General features: G+C 35.9%; 1 protein-coding gene across 1 annotated transcript in view; it reads left to right on the plus strand.

Annotated features, from left to right (window-relative positions):
- The window catches only part of Hacd2 (3-hydroxyacyl-CoA dehydratase 2), a 160,150-nt gene extending 142,162 nt beyond the window's left edge, over positions 1 to 17,988 (plus strand). Inside the window, exons 10-11 of the mRNA XM_090374025.1 lie at positions 7,924 to 8,011; positions 17,884 to 17,988. Of these exons, the coding sequence (XP_090230151.1) occupies positions 7,924 to 8,000 (77 nt within the window). The 3' untranslated portion in view covers positions 8,001 to 8,011; positions 17,884 to 17,988. The remainder of the gene's footprint in view (positions 1 to 7,923; positions 8,012 to 17,883) is intronic.
- Positions 17,989 to 20,964: the final 2,976 nt, after the last annotated feature.

Here is a 20,964-nt window from a genome sequence, read left to right on the forward strand (position 1 = left end):
CAACCATCCTTTCTTAGTTGGAATTTATGCCCCCTCATGTTCATAGGCTGATCAAGATGAAGAATTGCATCAGCACTGAGTTTGCTTAAACCATTCAAAGCCTTAAACACCTCAAACGCACTTCAGGCACCTTACAGGTGCCTGATCTTCAGATACTGCAATTTGCAGAACTGAAACCATTCTTGTTAAGAGTACCACTTTGTTCCTCCCACCAATCTCATTGCCCTACTCAGTACCTGTTCTAGCAGTTCTACATCCTTCCTAAAATGAGGTCTCTAGACCTGTATGTAGTACTCAAGATGTGGCCAGACCATTGCCTTATACAAGTGGTTCCCAACTGGTCGTTTGCGAAAATGTCCCAGGGATTCACACTAAAAATTCTAATGGCGTCTGCTTAGATTTACATAGGTATATTTTGTAAACTACAAAATAGTTTAATATTAATTTATACGGTTGGGTTCAAAATTTGTATTTAGTTGTGGTTTGTGGTCATGTGCCCTCATATTGTGAGCATGTGTGACAGGATGTTAGTTGTGGGGGGGGGGGATTGGGTGCGAACATGTCGTATATTCGTACCCAATGACTATGCACCTTCAGACTATGAAGTTATATAAAGGGAACTCGTAGATAATACTTGATACTGAAAAATATATATAGCATTATAACTGTGTTGGGATACAAGTTTAGGGTTATAATTTTGTACTGAAATTGAAATTAAATCAAAATCATGACTCAGACCAGAGCAGCAAAGCAAAAGGCTCAAGATAATGGGAGTGCTGTGGCTCAGAGGAGAACTGAGGGGGCCAGTTGCCCTCTTAATCACAGTCTTTTAAAATGCACTGCTTGCATGATGTTTGTGGAGAAATCGGGTACGGGACATGATATTGCCATGGGAGATGTCTTTGTGTGTGCGCGATGCAAGGAGTGTAACGAAATCAGGCGACAACTCAGCGTTGTTATGGGCCTATATGAGAGCTTGAAGGACAGGGTGGATGCCCTCGAAGGATCTAAATTGAGGGGCCCATCAAGCTCTCAGCTGCCCACACCAACTCCAGAACTTGCACTTTGTCATCATGCAACACAGCGGCAATCCCCAAGGCAGAATGCACTGGTTCTACAGGAACAAGATTGTTGGTGACTCTATTGTCAGGGAAACGGGGAACATGCTTTCTAAAAAGGATAGGTGGAACAGGATCAGGATATGTCTGCCAGGGGCAAAGGTTGATAACGTTGTAGAGCGGATATCATCTTTTAAGGGCACAAAAGGTGATATAGTTGTACATGTTGGCGCTAATGACAGTAGGAGACCGCAGAATTACTTAACAAGTACAGGTCACTGTTGAAAAAAAACCATGAATTAGGGTTGAATTTGAAAGTGTCTGCAATTCTGCCCAGACATGATAGGAGGGAGTATATGATGAGAGCCTTGTTGATCAATTCGGCCCTGGAAAGATTGTGCAAGGCTCAAGGGGTAGAATTTTTTTCAGCCTGGTCTGTACTTGTTAACAGGAGAGACTGCTTCTACAGGGATAGGATACACTTGAATAGAAAGGGTGCAAGAATATTTGCTGATGCTATCAAGGCAGGGTTAGGTGGGTCAGAAAACTGCTAGCTTGGGGGGGGATACAAGGACTAATAGATTAACAGTAGCCACTGGCAGAGGTGAAAGTGATTCTTGCACTGCTTCTATTGGAATGAGCAGAAGCCTGGAAAACAAGCTGCAGGATATTTCAGAGACAGCTGGGAGTCATTGCAGTACAAGTAAACACATGGGTTGTGTTAGGGTAGCTAAGAATAGAACAGGTGCATGTATTCTTGCGTGTACACCAATGCTAGGAGTTTGGTAAATAAATTTGATGAATTTGAGGTATTACTCAAAGAATCAAAGGTGGATATTGTTGGGATATCAAAGATATGGTGTCATACAGATATAAGGAATGCAGAACTGGAATTTAGGAAGTACAACATCTACAGAAAGGATAGACAGGATAGGAAGGGAGGAGGGGTTATGCATTAGTTAAGAAAAACATAAAATCCAAGGAAGTGAAGCCAGTCGACATCGCTGGACAGTGCAGTGTCGAGTCAGTTTGATGTGACATAAGCATAGGGAGATCAAAATTGAGAGTAAGAGTGTGCTACAGTCCTAATGACTCTGATGAGTATAATAAGAAACTGTACAGGGAAATAGAGTGGGCCAGTAAATCAGAGAGTCTTATAATGGGGGATTTTAATTTCCCAGATATTGACTGGAATTTGTGGGTTGGTCACTCACACACACTAGCTAGGCTTTTGTGGATTTATTGGATGATTGTTTTCTACATCAGCATGTTCGGAGGCAACTAGAGGGAGTAATACTCTTGATTTGATTATCAGTAGTGATTCTTCATGCATTAAGAATCTGCAGATAAAGGAACCACTAGGTGGCAGCGGTCACAGTGTGCTGAAGTGGGATTTACTCAAAGAGGTAACTACCATCAGGGGTAAAGGGAAGGGTTATTGCTTTCGTAAAGGCGACTACGATGGTCTGAGACAGTATTTAAATTCTATACAGTGGGATGAACTGATGATGTTACCAACAGCATACTCAAAATGGGAAACATTCAAAGAACTTATCTTGGAAGCAACTAGGCTTTACATACCAACTAAGAAATATTGTTCAAGGTTTAGGCCTAAATGGATGTCAGATTAACTAATGAGATACATGGCAGAGAAGAAAAATGCATGGGATACATATAAATTAACACGTGACACAGAAGCCTATGATAGATATAAGCTTGTCTGTAACCAAGTCACAAAGGAGGTTAGGCAGGCAAAGGCATATTATGAGAAATCTTTGGCAAAGGATGCAAAGAAAAACAGCAAAGAGTTCTTTACTTATGTAAACTCTAGAAGGAAGGGAATGAATCAAATTGGTCCACTTGATATCGATGGTTCAACTGTTGATGATCCTGCTCAGGTAGCTAACAAACTAAATGAATATTTTGCATCGACATTCACACATGAGAAGTTATTCAGCGAGGGGAATGTCAGAAGTGTATTCAACTCTGGCAGTAAGCTAGATAATCTTGTAATAACTGAGTAAAGTGGAGGAGAATGATGATAAACACAAGAAAGGCACCAGGGGTGTATGGGATCTATCCAGTTATATTAAAGGAGGCAGCAAAGGAAGTAAGCAAACCCTTAGCCATAATTATGAGAGCTTCCGTGGACTCAGGGGAGGTACCCACAGACTGGAAATGTGCAAATGTGACCCCAATTCACAAAGGAGGATCAAAGGCTGGCACAAGTAATTATAGACCTGTGAGTTTAACTTCTGTTCCAGGAAAATTAATGAAAGCACTGGTTAAAGAAGCACTGCAGGATCATCTAGACAAGACTTCAGTTATAGCTCGGACACAGCATGGTTTTGTTAAGGGGAAGCCTTGCCTGACCAATTTGATTGGATACTATGATGCAGTCACAAAAGAACTAGATGCAGGGAATAACTTTGATCTTATATATACTTGGCTCTTAGAAAGGCTTTTGATACTGTTGCACATTTAAGACTGCTGCACAATTTGGAGCAGTGTGGCATTGGAGGCAAATTGCTGCTATGGATAAAGGGGTGGTTGAGGGGGAGAAGACAGAGAGTGGTAATCAATGGACACTGCTCATTGTGGACTAATGTTATTAGTAGAGTCGCTCAGGATTCAGTGTTGGGTCCGTTATTGTTTTCTGTATTTATAAATAATATTGATGATGATATATCAAGCTTAATGTCCAACTCTGCAGACGATACAAAGGTTGGCAGGGTTGTAAGGACACTACTGATGCTATGCTGCTGCAACAGGATCTGGGCTGAGAGGTGGCAAATAAAGTTTAACATTGACAAATGTAAAATACTACATATGGGAAACAGCAACCCCAGAGCAATGTATCAACTCTGTGGTACTACACTGACAGTGGTAGACAATGAAAAGGACCTGGGGGTAATTGTGCAGGCAGATATGAAGTTCTCTGAGCAGTGCAGATGGGCTGCAAGAGTAACTCATAGTGTCTTGTCAATGATATACAGGAATTTTTCTAGCAGGGATAAGGAGGTGATTATTCCCTTGTATAAGGCAATGGTCAGGCTACACCTTGAGTACTGTATACAGGTCTGGAGGCCTCATTTCAAGAAGGATGTTGTGCTGCTGGAAGAGCAACAAGATTAGTGAATGGAACAAAGGGTTTCTCTTACAAAGAAAGACTTAAGTTTTGCAAATTACAGTGTCTGGAGGCTAGGCACTGGCAAGGTGATCTGATAGAGGTATATAAAGCCTTGAATGGTTTGAGCATGCTCAATGCTGATGGAATTCTTCCTCTTGCTCAGAATAATCACCTGAGAGGGCACAAATTCAAATTGAGGAAAGACAGACGTAGGATAGATGTGCAGAAATTTGCCTTTAACCAGTGGGTAGTTGGTTGGTGGAACAGACTTCCATCCCTTATTGTGGAAGTTGATAGCCTAAATAAATTTAAGGCTCAGCTGGACAGGTATTTCGAATGACCGGAGGGGTGAAGTGGAAGTTTTTTTTTTTTTTTTTTGGCTGATGCTGCATAAGCTTGCTTTCTTGCATCATATGCCTCTACTAATGCTAATGTATAGCACTGTTCAGTTGTGGTAAAAGGGTTATAAAAATTAATACTACTACTAATAAACAAAGATAAAATAAAATTAAAAATAAAGTAAAGAATTGACAACAAAAGAAACCACATCTCCCACGATTTCTTATAATTAGTTTACTGTCTTAAAATATATCGTGTTAAATAAATATGTTTCCATACTAATTTATTTTTTCATTCTCAAAGACCATTGTTATGTATAGGTACTTAATAATAATTTTATTATTATGTAATATTGCTTATAAAAATGTAGTACTGGAAATATTTCATAATAAAAATTCAAAGTATTATACGATTTCAGAGAATATAGGCTTAGTGGTTTGCGATAAAAATATTATGTTGAAAGGGGGTTCGCGAGTCAAAAAAGGTTGTGAACTACTGCTTCGTACAATGGGATTATCACCTCCTTATCCCTGCTAGCAAAATTCCTGTATATCATTGACAAAACCCCATGAGCTGTCCTGGCAGCCTGTCTGCATGCTCAGAGAACTTCATATTAGACTGCACAATTACCCCCAAGTAGTTTTCATTTTCCCCACTACCCTGAGTGTAGTACCACACAGTTTATACATTAATCTGGGATTACTGCTATCCATGTGCAGTACCTTGCATTTGTCAATGTTAAAAGTCAATTGCCATTTCTCAGCCCATCTGTCTAATTTTTCTAGAGGAAACAGACAAATATTTGCATGATTAAACTAACTAATGATGTTCCCATTGCCTCATTAACATTAAATGTGATGCTGAGTATGAAAGTGAAAAGCCCATAGAAACTTTGCCCCTGAAGGTGGACACAAAAGTTTTAAGATTAGTCATTCTAAGGGAGCACCAAATAAAACGTGGATCCTTTTTATAATAATGGGGGACTGATCATATGCACCAATGTCAGATGGGTTGAATAAAAGCATTCCAACTAAATACCAAACCATGGAAGGCAAACAGAAAAGTAAGAGAAACTGTAGAATGTCTCTCAAATAATATAATAGTTCCCTAACTGGAAAGGAGGATTGGTTTGGGTAATGGGTGCATTGCATCTCATATCTGTATTTTTTTTTTTTTCTTAAATTGAATTTTCCATTTTTTTGTGATTAATATAAGTGAAAAATAAATGATTCATTTCTTTGCAATTCATTAATTAAGATTTATAAGTAATTATTTTCACTTTAATGCACATACCTCACAGTGTGCATCGCAGGGGAAGTGGTTTAACCCATTGCATGACATTTAGTACAAAGATCCATATGAATATTCTGAATATGGCTGAGATTTTGAAAACTAGCCGCTACTGTTATAGTTTTATTGCAGTGATTCTGGTGTGTTTGGGGAGGGGGGGGGGCAGCTATGCATTACAATTTGACCTGAAACCTCATTAGATGGTAGCTGACATATTCACCAAATGGAAACATAATGGTGCTATTACAGCTAAAGAAATGTTTGGGTAGACCACAGAAATGGACAGAAAGAGACTGGAGGGTGCTTGGAAGGGTGGTTCATACCTCTCACCAATCCTTTTTTGGGTTGGTGAGAGGTATGAACCACTAGGTACTCAACCAGGAGTTCGGGAGGGGTGGAGAGGGTACAGGAATGGATATTATGGTCACTATTTTATGTATAACTGCTGCTATTTGCCTAGGTATTGACTCCACTAGATGCCAGAAAACATCCATAATGAACTGCAGCCGTGATGCGTACAAGGCTTTCCATGGTTGACGGTTGCTTGTTGTTTGTTTGTTTGGTTGGTTGGTTTTTAGGAGCATTAGCAACGAAGGCCATGTTGCTCCGGGATATGCAGTGGTCATTCCTTGACCTTTCCGCATCCTCCGTATTTGGTGGTGACGGGCTCGAACCCCGGTCTAATCAAGAAGCATGTGCTACGCACTGCTGCTCCTTCCCACCTGGCTACGGAGGCGCCGTTGACGGTTGCATGCCCATGTGCATCACTTCCCATCCCAAAACATCACACAGGTGTTCAGTTAGATTGAGTTCAGGCAAATTTGGAGCCCAATCAAGATGAATGATATCTTCACTGTGCTCCTCAAACCACTCATACAGTCCAAGCCAAATGACATGGCCCATTGCCTTGCAAGATCCTGTTTCTGTCTAGAAAAAAATGCAACGTGGCAGGGTTTACAGGGTGTCCTAAGAGCTGCCAATAGATCTCACCAGTGGAACATTGGTTCATATGCACCAGAAGTTCTTGTTCTTGCTATTTTAAGCAACCTATATTAAGCAACCACCACTACCTGTTTGGATAGTGGGCACCACACATGATGGATCCATGGACTTGTGTTGCTTGCACCACCACGCATGAAGGTATCTCTCAGTGTGTTGCACCAGGTATTTGGACTTATAGAAGCATCGGCACACTCATTTCCAGTACTCCATTGTCCAACCAGCATATTGTTTACAACACAATTTTCCATTGATGATGATCAGCAGTGAGGGGAGTGTGTCTCTTGGGTTGTCTGCTGTGGAACCCCACATGTCTGAGTGTGCAGTGCATTGTCATTTGGGATATTGTATTGCAATGCCAGCTGTTGCAAAGTGACTTATCATTGAGCCCATACAACATGCTGCACCCTTCACCCACCACGAATATTCATTTTGCATAATCATTTACAGTTCTGTGAGTGGGAAATGGTTTGATCCGTTCGACACCATTCTTCGTATATCTTAACCACAGTGTGCCGTGAGCAACTTGACAAGGCATGCTGTTTCTGATAGGGAAACACTCAATGCGCAATCTCCCACAGTCATGCCCTTTTGAAACTCCATGATATCTTTACTATGTCCCATACTTATTAACTACAAACAGATGCAAATTGCCACTGCTCTAGCATACCAAGCTGTTCAGCTTTTTATATTGCAAGCTGTGCAGCATAGCCTATTATGGATGGGGTGGTCATAATGAAGTGATCACTGAGTATATAAGTTATATATAAAATTAACTCTTCTCCCCTCCCAGAAAAGAAAACTGAGGCAATTCAGAAGTCAGCTGGATAGATAGATACCTCTGGAGGGATTCAAATAGGTAGTTTATTTACTAATTTTATCAAAAGCATAGAGCTTCCTTTAAATGTATGACCAGTACTTTAAAAAAAAATTATAGGTCACTAAGTTCAGACAGATTATTTGAATATATTAATTAAAAATAAGTTGAAGTAGTTTTTTGAATTCTTAAGAATTCAAGATATTTAGAGAAAATTCTAACATTAAGCTTGTCATAATATATACATATATATATATATATATAAAAATTTTTTGTTATTTTTTCTTCAGTTATGTACTTTATGATGACATATATGTACAGACAAAGAAGCAGAATTATTGGTCAGCAAGAGAAGAGAAAGGACTGATATTAAAACAGGTATGATCTATGCACCAAATATATATTTTCTGAAAATTTGTCACTTGTTTTTTTCTTATTAATACATATGTACGTTGTTGCGTGTGCTTTGCATGTGTATATGTTAAGTTTTATAAAATTGTCAAATTAATTTTAAAATTAAAAGTTATGCAATTAGTATAAAATGAATAGTTACCTTATACAGGATGGTTGTAATTAAAGTGTATTACTTTGGAGATTAAAGTTAGACGATACTGAAAAAAAGCTAAATTTCTGGGGGGGGGGATATATATATATATATATATATATACAATAGAACTTCCATAAATCTTACAATGCTGGGAGTTAATCCAACCCATAATTTTGAGATCTAATAGAATATGGTGCCATTTGTTGTAAAATGCTCAGAGCTTCAACTATTATAGAAAGTTATGCAATTTTCTTACAGAGTGGCAAAGCAATTATAACATACCTCTTTCATCAAAAATTTTGAAAAGACAATGTCATAATGACATTATGATCAATATAGTAATCATATTAATAATAGCACTGTAATTTTTCTTCTTAGTTGGGCAAATTTTATATTTTTATGCCATGATTGCATTTATGTAATTAGAGTAAAAAAAATTGCCCACAATTTTTTTTTTTTTTTTTTTTTTTTTTTGTTGGAAAAGTACATTTATGATTTCTTTGGGAGGGGGGTAAGATGTCACATCTCACAAAGATTCACCCTGCAGAGTGTCAAACATGCAGATATTGGTTATTATAATGTCAAATGTCACTCAGACACAAGGTATTTGTGTTTTATATGCTGCACTAATTGTTCGGAAACTGCCATGCGATATCTGCCAGCTGTCTTACAGCTTTCTTACTGCCTGTTGTATGTTACTTTTGATCTTTTAGTTTTTTTGATGGGCTGCAGAAATGTGTAGTTGTTTAATGTCACACATTGTGTCAAAATTGAGACATTATGCTTTTGGAGAATTGATTTTGAAATTCCAAAAACAAGAGTTTACTTCATTTATTATATGTTATACTTCAGTTGCAACATTGGCAATCATAACAAAAATTGGACTTCTCACATATATTTCATTCTATTAGTATGAAGAGAAGTAGAGGTCAGGTTCAGATAATACCTAAACCTGATGTCCGATATTCAGCTAATACCTCAATCCTGACTGCATTGTCCCACTTTAAAGATCTGGATTTCAGTTCAGTATAAGTATTGCCAAAAAGCAAATTTATGTAGTATCAGGCCAAATAAAAAATAACAATCAATGTCATCTTCCCCTGATTCATCTGTCCAATTTTTTAAAAATATTTGCAAACTTGGACATCAAGTTTAATGTCCAAGTTTGCAGATGATACAAAGGTTGGCAGGGTACGTTAAGGACAATACTGATGCTATGCTGCTGCAACAGGATCTGGAAAGGTTGAACAGATGGGCTGAGAGGTGGCAAATGAGGTTTAACATCGACAAATGTAAAGTGCTGCATATGGGAAACAGTAACCCCAGAGCAACGTATCAACTCTGCGGTACTACACTGACAGTGGTGGAGAATGAAAAGGACCTGGGGGTAATTGTGCAGGCAGATATGAAGTTCTCTGAGCAGTGCAGACGAGCTGCAAGAGTAGCTCATGGTGTCTTGTCAATGATATACAGGAATTTTTCTATCAGGGATAAGGAGGTGATTATTCCCTTGTATAAGGCAATGGTAAGGCCACATCTTGAGTACTGTATACAGGTCTGGAGGCCTCATTTCAAGAAGGATGTAGAGCTGCTGGAACGGGTACAGAGAAGGGCAACAAGATTAGTAAATGGAACAAAGGGTTGCTCTTACGAAGAAAGGCTTAAGTTTTGCAAATTACAGAGTCTGGAGACTAGGCACCGGCGAGGTGATCTGATAGAGGTGTATAAGGCTTTGAATGGTTTGAGCATGCTCAATGCCAATGGGATTCTTCATCTTTCTCAGAATAATCACCTCAGAGGGCATAAATTCAAATTGAGGAAGGACGGATGTCGGATAGATGTGCGGAAATTTGCCTTTGGCCAGCGGGTGGTTGGTTGGTGGAACCGACTTCCATCACTTGTTGTTGAAGTTGATAGCCTAAACAAATTTAAAGCCCAACTGGACAGGTATTTCGAACGAACGGAGGGGTGAAATGGGAGTGGGTTTTTTTTTTTTTTTGGCTGATGCTGAATAAGCTTGCTTTCTTGCATCATATGCCTCTGCTAATGCTAATGCTAAAAAAATTTGTTCAGTCCCTCCTTAAATTTAGATAAACCTCTGGCCTCCACAAGAGCAAGTAATAGCTTGCATAAGTGCAAGTAATAGCAGTAGGATAAGCACACAAAGTTGCTGATGATAATGTGTTACATTCTGCCTTCCAGTTTGAGAAACCTTGCCCTACACAAATAGCTTCAACTTCTAAAATATCTACTGCCAGTTTCTTAAATGCTGAACTTTCAATTTCAATACTAAAACACTGTCCTGTCTTATATCTTTCAAAAAGGATTCTACTGCTCCTATGCATATTCTTGATGACACTCAGATTTCTAGACAAGATCATATATTTCTATTAAGTATTACCCTGAATTCTAATCTCTCTCTCTTGGCATAAGTACATCACAAATGTTGCTTCTTCTGCATCTAAAAAACTAGGTTTTCTCTTTTGCTCTCAGTGTTACTTTTCTTCTAAACAATTACTCACTCTGTACAAATCTCAAGTCCACCCTACCATGGAATATTGTTCCCACATTTGTGGTAGGGCCCCAAACCTCTCTCAGGTTTCTAGACACCATTCAAAAGAGAGCAATCATGTTAATTAATGGCCCATCTCTTACATTGAGCAGAAGAGAACATTCGGTGGATTTTTGGCTGCTGTAAAGGGATAAGTATTTTTAATTTTTACTGTATTCTTTTTTAATTAACATAGTACATTGTGTTTTACAGAGATATTAAATAGGTTTAGTAGCATTTGTTAGCTTCTTATTTTGAATTTAACCAGCAATTTTTGGAAGTTATGACTCCCGGTGTTGGCACCAATATTGTTGGACTAGCCGCCATGTTGTAGTTGATAAGAAATAGCGTAACGTGTATATATATCTCGAACTGATAGCATAAGGTATAAAGTAAAACTAGATAGCATGATACGAAGCACTGTATTAGGAATCTGTTAGGTTATTATAGTATTATCAGTTAATCAAAAATATTATTACTCTTATTAAATTTCATTGTTAATTAAATTGTATTTAAATGGAAATCGTGATCCAGACTGGAGATGCGAAGCAAAAACCACAGACTAGCAAGAGTGCTTTGATTTGCGGGAGAAATGAAGGGGGGCTATTCTCCAATGCATCACAGTCTCAAAAAATGTGCGAATAAAATGTTTGCCAACCTTTCTAAAAGAGGACATGATCTAGCCAAGGAGGATGCCTTTGTGTGTGCTAGGTGTCTAGAATGTCAAGAAATTAGTCACCAACTCAGCATTCTAATGGGTGTCTATGTGAGCTTGAGGTTTAGGGTAAATGCCCTCGAAGAAATTAATATGAGGGCCCATCAAGCTCTCAGCTGCCCAGCTCAACGGCAGAGCTTCCTCCTGTGCATCAGGCAACACAGAGGCAATCTCCAAGGCAGAATGCACTGGTCCCAAAGAAACTAGTTATTGTTCGTGACTCTATTGTCAGGGAGATGAGGAATATACTACGCAAGAAGGATAGGTGGAAGAGGACTAGGGTATGTCTGTCAGGGGCAAAAGTTGATGATGTAGAGCAGATATCATCTTTTAAGGGAACAAAAGGTGATATTGTTGTACACGGAACTAATGACATTAAGAGTAAGAGATCTGCAGATTTACTCAACAAGTACAGGTCAATGTTGAAAAAAAAAAGTCAAGATAGGGTTGCAAGATATAAGTTAGGGTTGAATGTGAAAGTGTCTGCAATTCTGCCCAGACAGGAGGGAGTACATGATGAGAGCTTTGTCGATCAATTCGGCCCTGGAGAAATTGTGCAAGGCCCAAGGGGTAGAATTGTTTTCAGCCTTGTCGGTGTTTGTTGACAGGAGGGACTGCTTCTATAGGAATGGGGTACACATAAATAGAAAGGGTGCAAGAATATTTGCTGATGTTATCGAGGCAGTGTTCAGTGGGTCGGAAAACTGCTGGCTTGGCAGGGGGATACACAGACTAAAAGGTTAACAGTGGCCACAGGCAGAGGCAAAAGTGATTCTTGCACTGCTTCTATTAGAATGAGCAGCAGCCTGGAAAGCAAGGTAATGGAAATTTCGAGGACTGCTGGGAGTCATAGTGGAACAAGAAAATACATGGGCTGTGTTAGGGTAACTAAGAGTAGGAACAGGTGCATGTATCCTTGCATGTACACCAATGCTAGGAGTATAGTTAATAAATTTGATAAGCTTAATGTGCTAGTCAAGGCATCAAAGGCAGATATTGTTGGGTTAATTGGTTAATTAACCCAACAATATCTTAATTCATGAGTTAATTGGTTTTAGAATCAGGGGATAAGAAACTGCACTTTTAGAAATACATATTTGTGTATAATCCCATGTTGGGGGAGAGGAAATTGGGGGAACCCTAATCACAGCGTGGTTTCATGTAATTATTACACAGTCAGACATCTGCAGGATTTCTTACATATGTCCTTGTTCAGGCCCTGAGTTACTCCATCATGTGGTATACACATACCCCGTAACTTTATCCTTGTTTATTTATGTTCTTAATTTGTATTAATCAGTGTCAAATTTAAGAGACTCTAGAAATAAGGTTGGTGAGAGGGTACTGGACCAAAAGTAATGTTCTGGCTCCCTTGCAACTGTGGGGGCCAAAGTAACTGTGTACCACTGCCTCTCTCTTAGCCTTGATATTAACACTGACAGTTTTTAGCATTCTAATCATTCCCGTTAAAAGTACAACTGTTATTTTTTCACTTTCTTATCATATTTAAAACATACATTATGCGTTTGTATAATTATAATCAGTGTTATTAAAAATGACTTAAAAAAAATAATATTAAGAAAAGTCTGATAGTCTGACTCAGAACATAACCCAAGCTTACTACATTATTTTGCATGAAAACAATTTGTAAAGTATGTTTGTCTTTTCCAACAATTTATGGGACCACAAATTATCTATAAATCATACATGAATATATGATTTATAGATATTTTATGACAAATTTTTTGAATTTTAGGTGAGCTTGTTTGTTATTAACACGTTCGCTGCTGCTTATATTTGTAAGGGTCCTTTCTATGTGCCTTTAGTGTTACTTATAAAATTTTTTTATATTTTCAGTTCTGATGTCTCAGGCAGTGGATCCATTATAGAAACCCTTTAGGGTAAAATTTTATAGGAAAACACTTTTTACACAAAATTTTATCAACACACACACACACACTACATTATTTTTCACAAACTAAAGAATTAAAATTTAATAATCATCAAAAAATTTTACCTTTTCTTCTTGTGGAAAATACTAAACTAGATAAAATAACTTCAACATAAGCAAAGAATATATGAAACTATGAAACAAGTATACAGCTCTTATAGCACACTCTTAGACCTGGGTTTCTTAACCTGGTGCTTGTGAGCATCATTGTGGTCTTTAAAAAATAAATTTTGCTCGTGACCGATCCTAAAATGGGTGCTCCCGAGCACCTTCACTTAAGCTAAAAGATTTATACATAAATTTTTGTATTTAAAAAAGGTGCTTTCTATTTCTCAACTTCTTAGATATTCTACAAAAATCCATGCCAGTCTTCTCTAGAAAATCCTTTTTTTCACCTGACGCCTCAAATTCTACGAAATAGCTTAGGATCATGTAATAATATTGTAGAATTTGGTAGTCTGCAGTGGACACAGAACTCAACAGAAAACATGCAAGTGACCATTTCTTTTATCAATATAATTGAAAAGAACTCATTGCCTTACACTAGTGGTGAAATAATAATAAAATTTTGTAGTGTCATCATTAGAAGTGCTTGGTGGCCTCTTACCAGAAAAACAGAGTGCTACCTTAATTAGCTCCGCAATATTCCTTTAAATAATGATAGTTTCAAAATGAATTCATAAAATGGCAGATGTAATATTCAATGAATTATTAGGTAGAATTGAAAGTTGTATATTTTTTTTTCACTGCACTTGATGAGTCGACTGATGTTTTGGGCGTATCACAATTCGTGCTTTGTTTGTTTGATTCGACATGATGGCAGCTGTGAAGAAGATTTTTTGACTATTTAGCCACTAACTGCACATACACAGGAAAAGATGTATATGATGCACTTGAAATTCCTCACGGTGCACAAAATTGATCTGAGTAAACTTGTATCAATTGTTACCGATGCCTTCCATGATAGGTAAACACAAAGGCCTTATTGCTTATCTTAATAGAGATGAAAGGATACGGAATTTTGTGCATTAATACTGTTTGATTCATATTGAGGCCTTGTATTCACGAATGAAAGATCAAAAAGAAATTATAGGATGTCTTGAAGTCATTAGCTATTTTATTGGTAAATCTCTAATTAAGTAGGCTGACCATACGTCCATTCAACAGGACTGTCCCATTTTTGTGCTATGCGCCAGCCGTCCTGTCGTTTTAGTAAAAATAAATATCTTTTTTGTCCTGTTTTTAAAAAAAAAAACTTTAAAAAATGCTTAAATATTGGTGCAACATAACCTATAATCGTGATTATATCTTGGGATGGCTGCCATTGTGGGTAGTAGTCATAGTAAAAACTCAGCAGCAGTAATTACTAATGTTTTATCACCATACATACTGGATGAAGTAATAATGGATTTAAGTTTAGATGCATCAAACAAAAAAGTTAAAATTATAGATATTACCTCTTTACCTGGCGAAACATCCGAACTACAAAAAGTGTTATGTTGAAGAAAATAATAGATAAATTCTCCTTACAAAACAAAATCATTTGTGTGCCGATAATACCAACAGAAATTTTGGAGGTTGTAAAAGAGTTGGTAAAAATAATGTATGGAGAAAAATTGAAAAGCGAGAGATTATTGGTTGTGATGCACTATTATTCAAAATTGTCTCCAGTGTGCTGTCGACTGTCTACCAATCAATATTGATTGTTTTGCAGTTAAAATATACAAATACTTTTTTATTTCTGTATTTTCTGTCAGAGTTGAGAACTTAAAAACTTTTGTGAATTTGCAGGAGACAATTATGCAAATTTATTGGAACATGGAAATAAAAGATTTTTGTCCATAGGCCCATCAATTGACAGAATTTTAAGCATGTTTGACGGACTTCATTCATATTTTCTTTCTCAAGAGAAATGTCCTGTTATGTTGAAAAAGTTATTTGAAGATCCCTGTTTGAAATTATGGTTGTCATTTGCAAGAGATCAAGTTTCAACATTCCAAACATATTAATTTTATTGAAAAACGTAATATTTCAGCTACAGAAATGGCTATGAATGTTGAAAGTCTTACAAACATATTAGAATCCAGAAAAAATGAACCTTTTATAACAACAGATGTTAAAAATAAACTAAAATTTTTAATAGACAGAGGTGAAATTAGTGAGGTCAAGTTTTTTGAAGTAGTTAAGAACTTTTATGAAACTATCTTAGAAAATGTAAACAAGTGGAAACGAAGCTTGGGAAATACTAAAAAATTTAAATGGGTATTACTGGGAAAGGTATCTGAATGGAAAGAAATACTGGACAGTTTCAACGAGGAGTTTATTACATGAACAGGAGCAGACGAAACTTGCATATTTGATCAGTGGGCATTTATAAAAACAACAGATGTCAGGCAGTTGGACACATGGAATGAAGAAAACATTTCTGTATCTGATGGATGGGTTCAAATATTTTCTGAAATGCGTGAAAAATGTCTAGCTTTCCAGGGTTTTAGTAATGTTGTGGAATTTGTTCTTTGCCTACCTGGAAGTACAGCGTCCATGGAGAGAATATTTTCAATAATGAATAGAATGTGGTTGAAGGAGAAATCCAGATTAATTGTTGAAACCTTGAAAGCCATGTTAATTATAAAGCAAAATTGTAATATAGAGTGTGATAAGTTTTACAACAAGATCTTAAAAGACCAAAATTTGTTACGCAAAATATGTTCATCCAAAAAATATTCTTGGTGTGAACTTGATCATGAGCGTTCACTTCCATGTCGACCTAAAAACGTTTTGTTTAAGATTTTTTTTCTACTCTTTCTGAACAACATTTCTTCTCCCCGTCTCGTTTTGGCCTCAAGAAATTATGGCCATCCATGAAGTCATAGAGGTAGGAATGACATTAACCAACATCTACATAGCCAGAAACATAAAGGATGCTGAGGAAAAAAAAACTTGGAATTTGGTTCAAAGCATCAACTTGTTCATAATCTCACTTTCATCATTCCCCATCATGTTTTGGCCTCAAGGAATTATGGTCAGCCTATAAATAAGCGACTTCTAAAAATATTTTTGGAAGATCTTCAAGCACTGCATTCTGATCTTATTACCCATACAGAGGTTCGTTGGCTCAGTCATGGAAAGGCGCTCTCCAGTATTTGGGAGGTCTTTGAAGAAGTAAAAGCTTTTCTAATAGAAAGCAATAAAGAAAGCCTTTTTAATGAAATTTTTACTGAAGATTTTTAAGATTACACTTTCATTCATGGTTAACTTTTTCAGCCATTTAAATGAGTTAAATTTGAGGCTACAGGGAAAAGATAAATTTGTGGTAGTTTTATACAAGGAGATTATTGCATTTGAGAAAAAACTTCAAGTGTTTTAGAATTAAGTTTCAAAAGGAAATTGGTTTCATTTTCCTACTCTTAAAAAATGTCTGGAGGAAACTGCTGGGGCGTTCCATCATTTGTAATGAACGTAATCAAAGACCTTGGTGACCAATTCCAAGAAAGATTTGAATACTTGAAAGAGCACCTGCCAAAATTTGAATTAATGATAAATTACAGAAATTTTGAAATCATTAACTTGGAACAAATTTTCAGTCAAAATGAAGTAGCAGCTGCCGAGTTATAACTTGTTGATATGCAGTCGTATTTAGCTCTGAAATGTCTTTTCCAAAACAAAACTATTTTAAAATTCTGGGGTTATTCCTACTGCAAAAAATTTCCTGTACTACAAAGAGAAGCATTCAAAGTACTTTCTATGTTTGGATCAACATATATGTGTGAAAGTGCTTTTTCATTAATGAACAATATTCAAAAACACAAGGACAAGATTGTTGGTATCACATTTGGAAGAAAAATTTCGATTATCTCTTAATAATGGAGAAATTACTTTCAAGGGTTTGGCATCATCATCTTTTCAAAGTCAAGGTTCACATTGATAAGGTAATAAATATTAGCACCCAAAAATTTTAATTGAGAAATATAATTCTTGTATGCATAATACGGTTAAAAAATTAATTTTAAAAATGCATTTTTAATCTTTAAGTAAGAAATTTTATATTTTGATATATAGTGCTTGCACGTATTGTAAGATGCAAAATCTTGCTCGCTTAAAGCAAAAGGTTAAGAATCCCTGCTATAGACAGTGCGATCAATGCTAAACAAAATCCCAGCCATAACACAAATAGCCTATGTTTCAATCAGCCCATTTCATCTGTTTTTTTTTAATGTTCATTTCATGTCTTTTTACAGCACTCATTTATTGACTGCAATTGAATGGATGCATATTTTCATTAAGGCAGACACAAAATTTTCAGTTCGTTTTTATGCAAGTTTTCATTCCAGCATGAACGTGTTAAAAGTTGAGTTGGCTTGATGTATATTTTGTTTGCTGCTAATCTTGGTTTAAAAAAATTTAATTAAATATACTTCATTATTACCTATTAATGTCTTGAGGAAATGCTAATTTTAAATTAGTTCTTTCTGTTTTAATATTCTAGATTACAAACCATTGGCATCTCATCCCCGATAATTTCTCAGCTTTTGGGTCTTTCTTCAGTTTTGCTCAATGGCGGAATTGAAAACTGCAATCATTAAGAAAGAAAGAAAGAAAAAAAAAATAAATAAAAGGAAATCTAAAATTTCTTAAGGAAAGAATCGGTTGTGTTTCTGTATAAGGCTACTTTCATGTATATTATATTTTTTAATTATCATGTTACATTTTTCACTTGCAATATATTTTTACAGAAAATTTAGAATAAGAGATTGGAATTTTTTAAAGATCATTTCATCATTTTTCATTGCAAATATTTTTGTTAATCATTTGTATATCAGCCTTATTGTCCTTCCATTCAGCAGATTTATTTCAATAAGAGCAATTGCTTAATGTATGTCTGGACCCACTGATAAGTAGGATAGATTCAGACATTGAGCAATTGCACTACATGAAATAAAAGCTGTCTGATCCTTGACAGTAATGTGAGCAGTAATCTGATTAGTAGTTTTAAAAAATATATTTTTGAAAGAGTGAATCAACTAAGTGTGATATGTTAATTTTCCTTTACAGTGTAGGCAATGAATTACAGTAACATGAAAATAAAAGAATTATTTTCACGTTACTGTAAATATTGCTTTCTGAACACATTTATTGTCAATTATCAGCATTGTTGCTGCAACACTAATTCACAGAATTAGAGCTAGAATCATAAACCTGACTACCTTAAGGAGGGGGGCGGGGATTTGTTAATCAATTTATGAACAAATTCTCATTATTAATTTTACTAAAACTATCCAAAAATGAATAAAGCTATAGTGGAAACTATTTAAATTATAAAATGAGGAACATGGCTAATGTAGAATATTTAAAAAAAAAAGTGTGGGAACAAACAGCTAATACAAGATGTGATATTATCCATAAAGAGCATGTTTTTGTATAGGTATCAATTATAAGGAATAAATACTTCATTGCACAGATGAATACCATATTTAATGGACTGTAAACCCCCGTGTAATTTGAATATTATTTAAATATTAATTAGCCAACCTTACCCTGGAGGTCTTCAGAGGATAATATTAAAATTAAGCAATATAAATTAATAAATCGTTTATACTCTGAATGGCTGAGACTAGAAGAGTTCACAACTTCATTGTAACTGTTTTTGTTTTGTTGCAGCTGACATAATAGTGCATCAGTTGTGGACTATTTTTGGACTGTGCACTGTTTTTGGTTGGTGCATTATGGCCTCCACTGCCAATGCACCATTAAAAACCAACCACCAACCAGCACTGTTTTTGGAACCATAGGCTTTACCTCATAATGTGCAAATTTGCATCTGCATTATCCCAGCATTACCACATCATGTACAGTAATATATTAATACTGTATTTACACATGAGTAGATATTGTGTGCCCAAAATTTGACTCTGGTATTCCTAACAAAGAAATGAGTGAACAAAGGATTATTGTCCTTGAAAGAGAATTAACTTGGCTTCTGTTGCCCCTAAATGTTCAGCAATTTATGATTTCACCCCTCTTTGGGTGACATCTGTTGTTAGTCTGGAGTAGCATTGTCTGACTGCTACTCTGGCAGATCTTCCATTTATTTATTTAGTGTGTATTGTGAAATGTATGAGCTTAATTTGAGGCTTTAGGAAGTTGAGAGGCCTGTGAGAGAATGGGCTAATACTTTTTTTTGTGTTGTTTTGCAAATAATTTCAAGGACTTTTGAATCATAAACATTTCCTTCTGTGGTTGAATAAAAAGCCATATCCCTGAAATCTGTTTTTTGTAAAATCTAATTAACTAAAGAAATTCAGAATTCTCAGATGTTTAATACTTTCCATACCACTTGTGACTGAATTGCTGTCCATATTACACCAACTTCACACACTAATTGATTTAGTGTGCCTTAAAATGAATGAGAATTTTTGTTGTAATTCCTTTTGTAATTAAAGACAGTTTTAAATTTATACAGATTTAAGTGCCTAAATTTGCACTTTTCTTCAAGTTTTTATTTGCAGCATACCTTAAAGGTGATTGCCATTGAACTTCAGAGGTTTTCGAATCTTGCAACATCAAAGTGCTGGACCACACATTTCGGAACTGCTGCTTCAAGCTACGAAAGTTCTGCTTGCATTGTATGCTGCTGACCACTTGTAGCATACTGCAACTTTCCTGCTAGCAATGATCTTCATACTCAAAAAATACATACATACACAGTAACTGGAATGCCCATTATTCCTTAAATTTCACTCTCTAAAACAAGTGTATGAATATCCTGTCCCTGTTTCAACATTATTCAGAAATGTTTATTCAAAATGGAACATGTTCACCCAAAATGACGAACATGCACATTTTATAACATCTGCTACAATTTAAACATTTCTGATATTTCAGTAGTAAAAACTACATTTTATTTACTGATTTATTATTTTTTGGTTGGTGCAGATAAATATTATTATTATTATTATTATTATTATTATTAATAATAATAATAATAACCTGTTGTGGTTTTCGAGTGGGAGTTCTTAAATGTTACAAAATCAAAATTATCCAAGCTAGAAAAATCATACTAGGAAAGATGATGAGCTTCTTCCCACAAGAAATGTCATTGTTACATTTGGTAATCCAATCTTACCATCCATTATTAAAGTCAGATACCTCAATTGCCACACATGACCATACATAACCTCCAGGGCTGTCCTTTAGGGATAACCCATGTGCCATCAGCTCAGAGCACTAAAGTTTATTTGGTGCCAAAAATCAAAAGGGAAAAAAAATATTCACTATCAATCAACAAAAAGTAAATGAAAAGTTTTATAAAGGAATTCTATATAGAAAAATTATAGAGGACAAATTTTTGGCTATTGCAAAATACTATTAAATATTTCTGCTGCTTAATTGATATGACTTTTTTAGCCAAATAAACATTATAGCCCTCTAAGAAGTTAGTTTGAATGTTTTCTGCTTTCAAAATCAATTGAATAAACTACAGCAAAAATGATAAATTCATTAAAATGCCTTTTAGGTGTTTGCAAAAAAGTGGGAAATTGAATTGGAGCAAGAAGAATTCATCTCAAAA

The sequence above is a fragment of the Mastigoproctus giganteus genome, chromosome 5 (assembly GCF_048544385.1).
Source record: "Mastigoproctus giganteus isolate SK-2022 chromosome 5, ASM4854438v1, whole genome shotgun sequence".
In the NCBI taxonomy this organism is placed as follows: Eukaryota; Metazoa; Arthropoda; class Arachnida; order Uropygi; family Thelyphonidae; genus Mastigoproctus; species Mastigoproctus giganteus.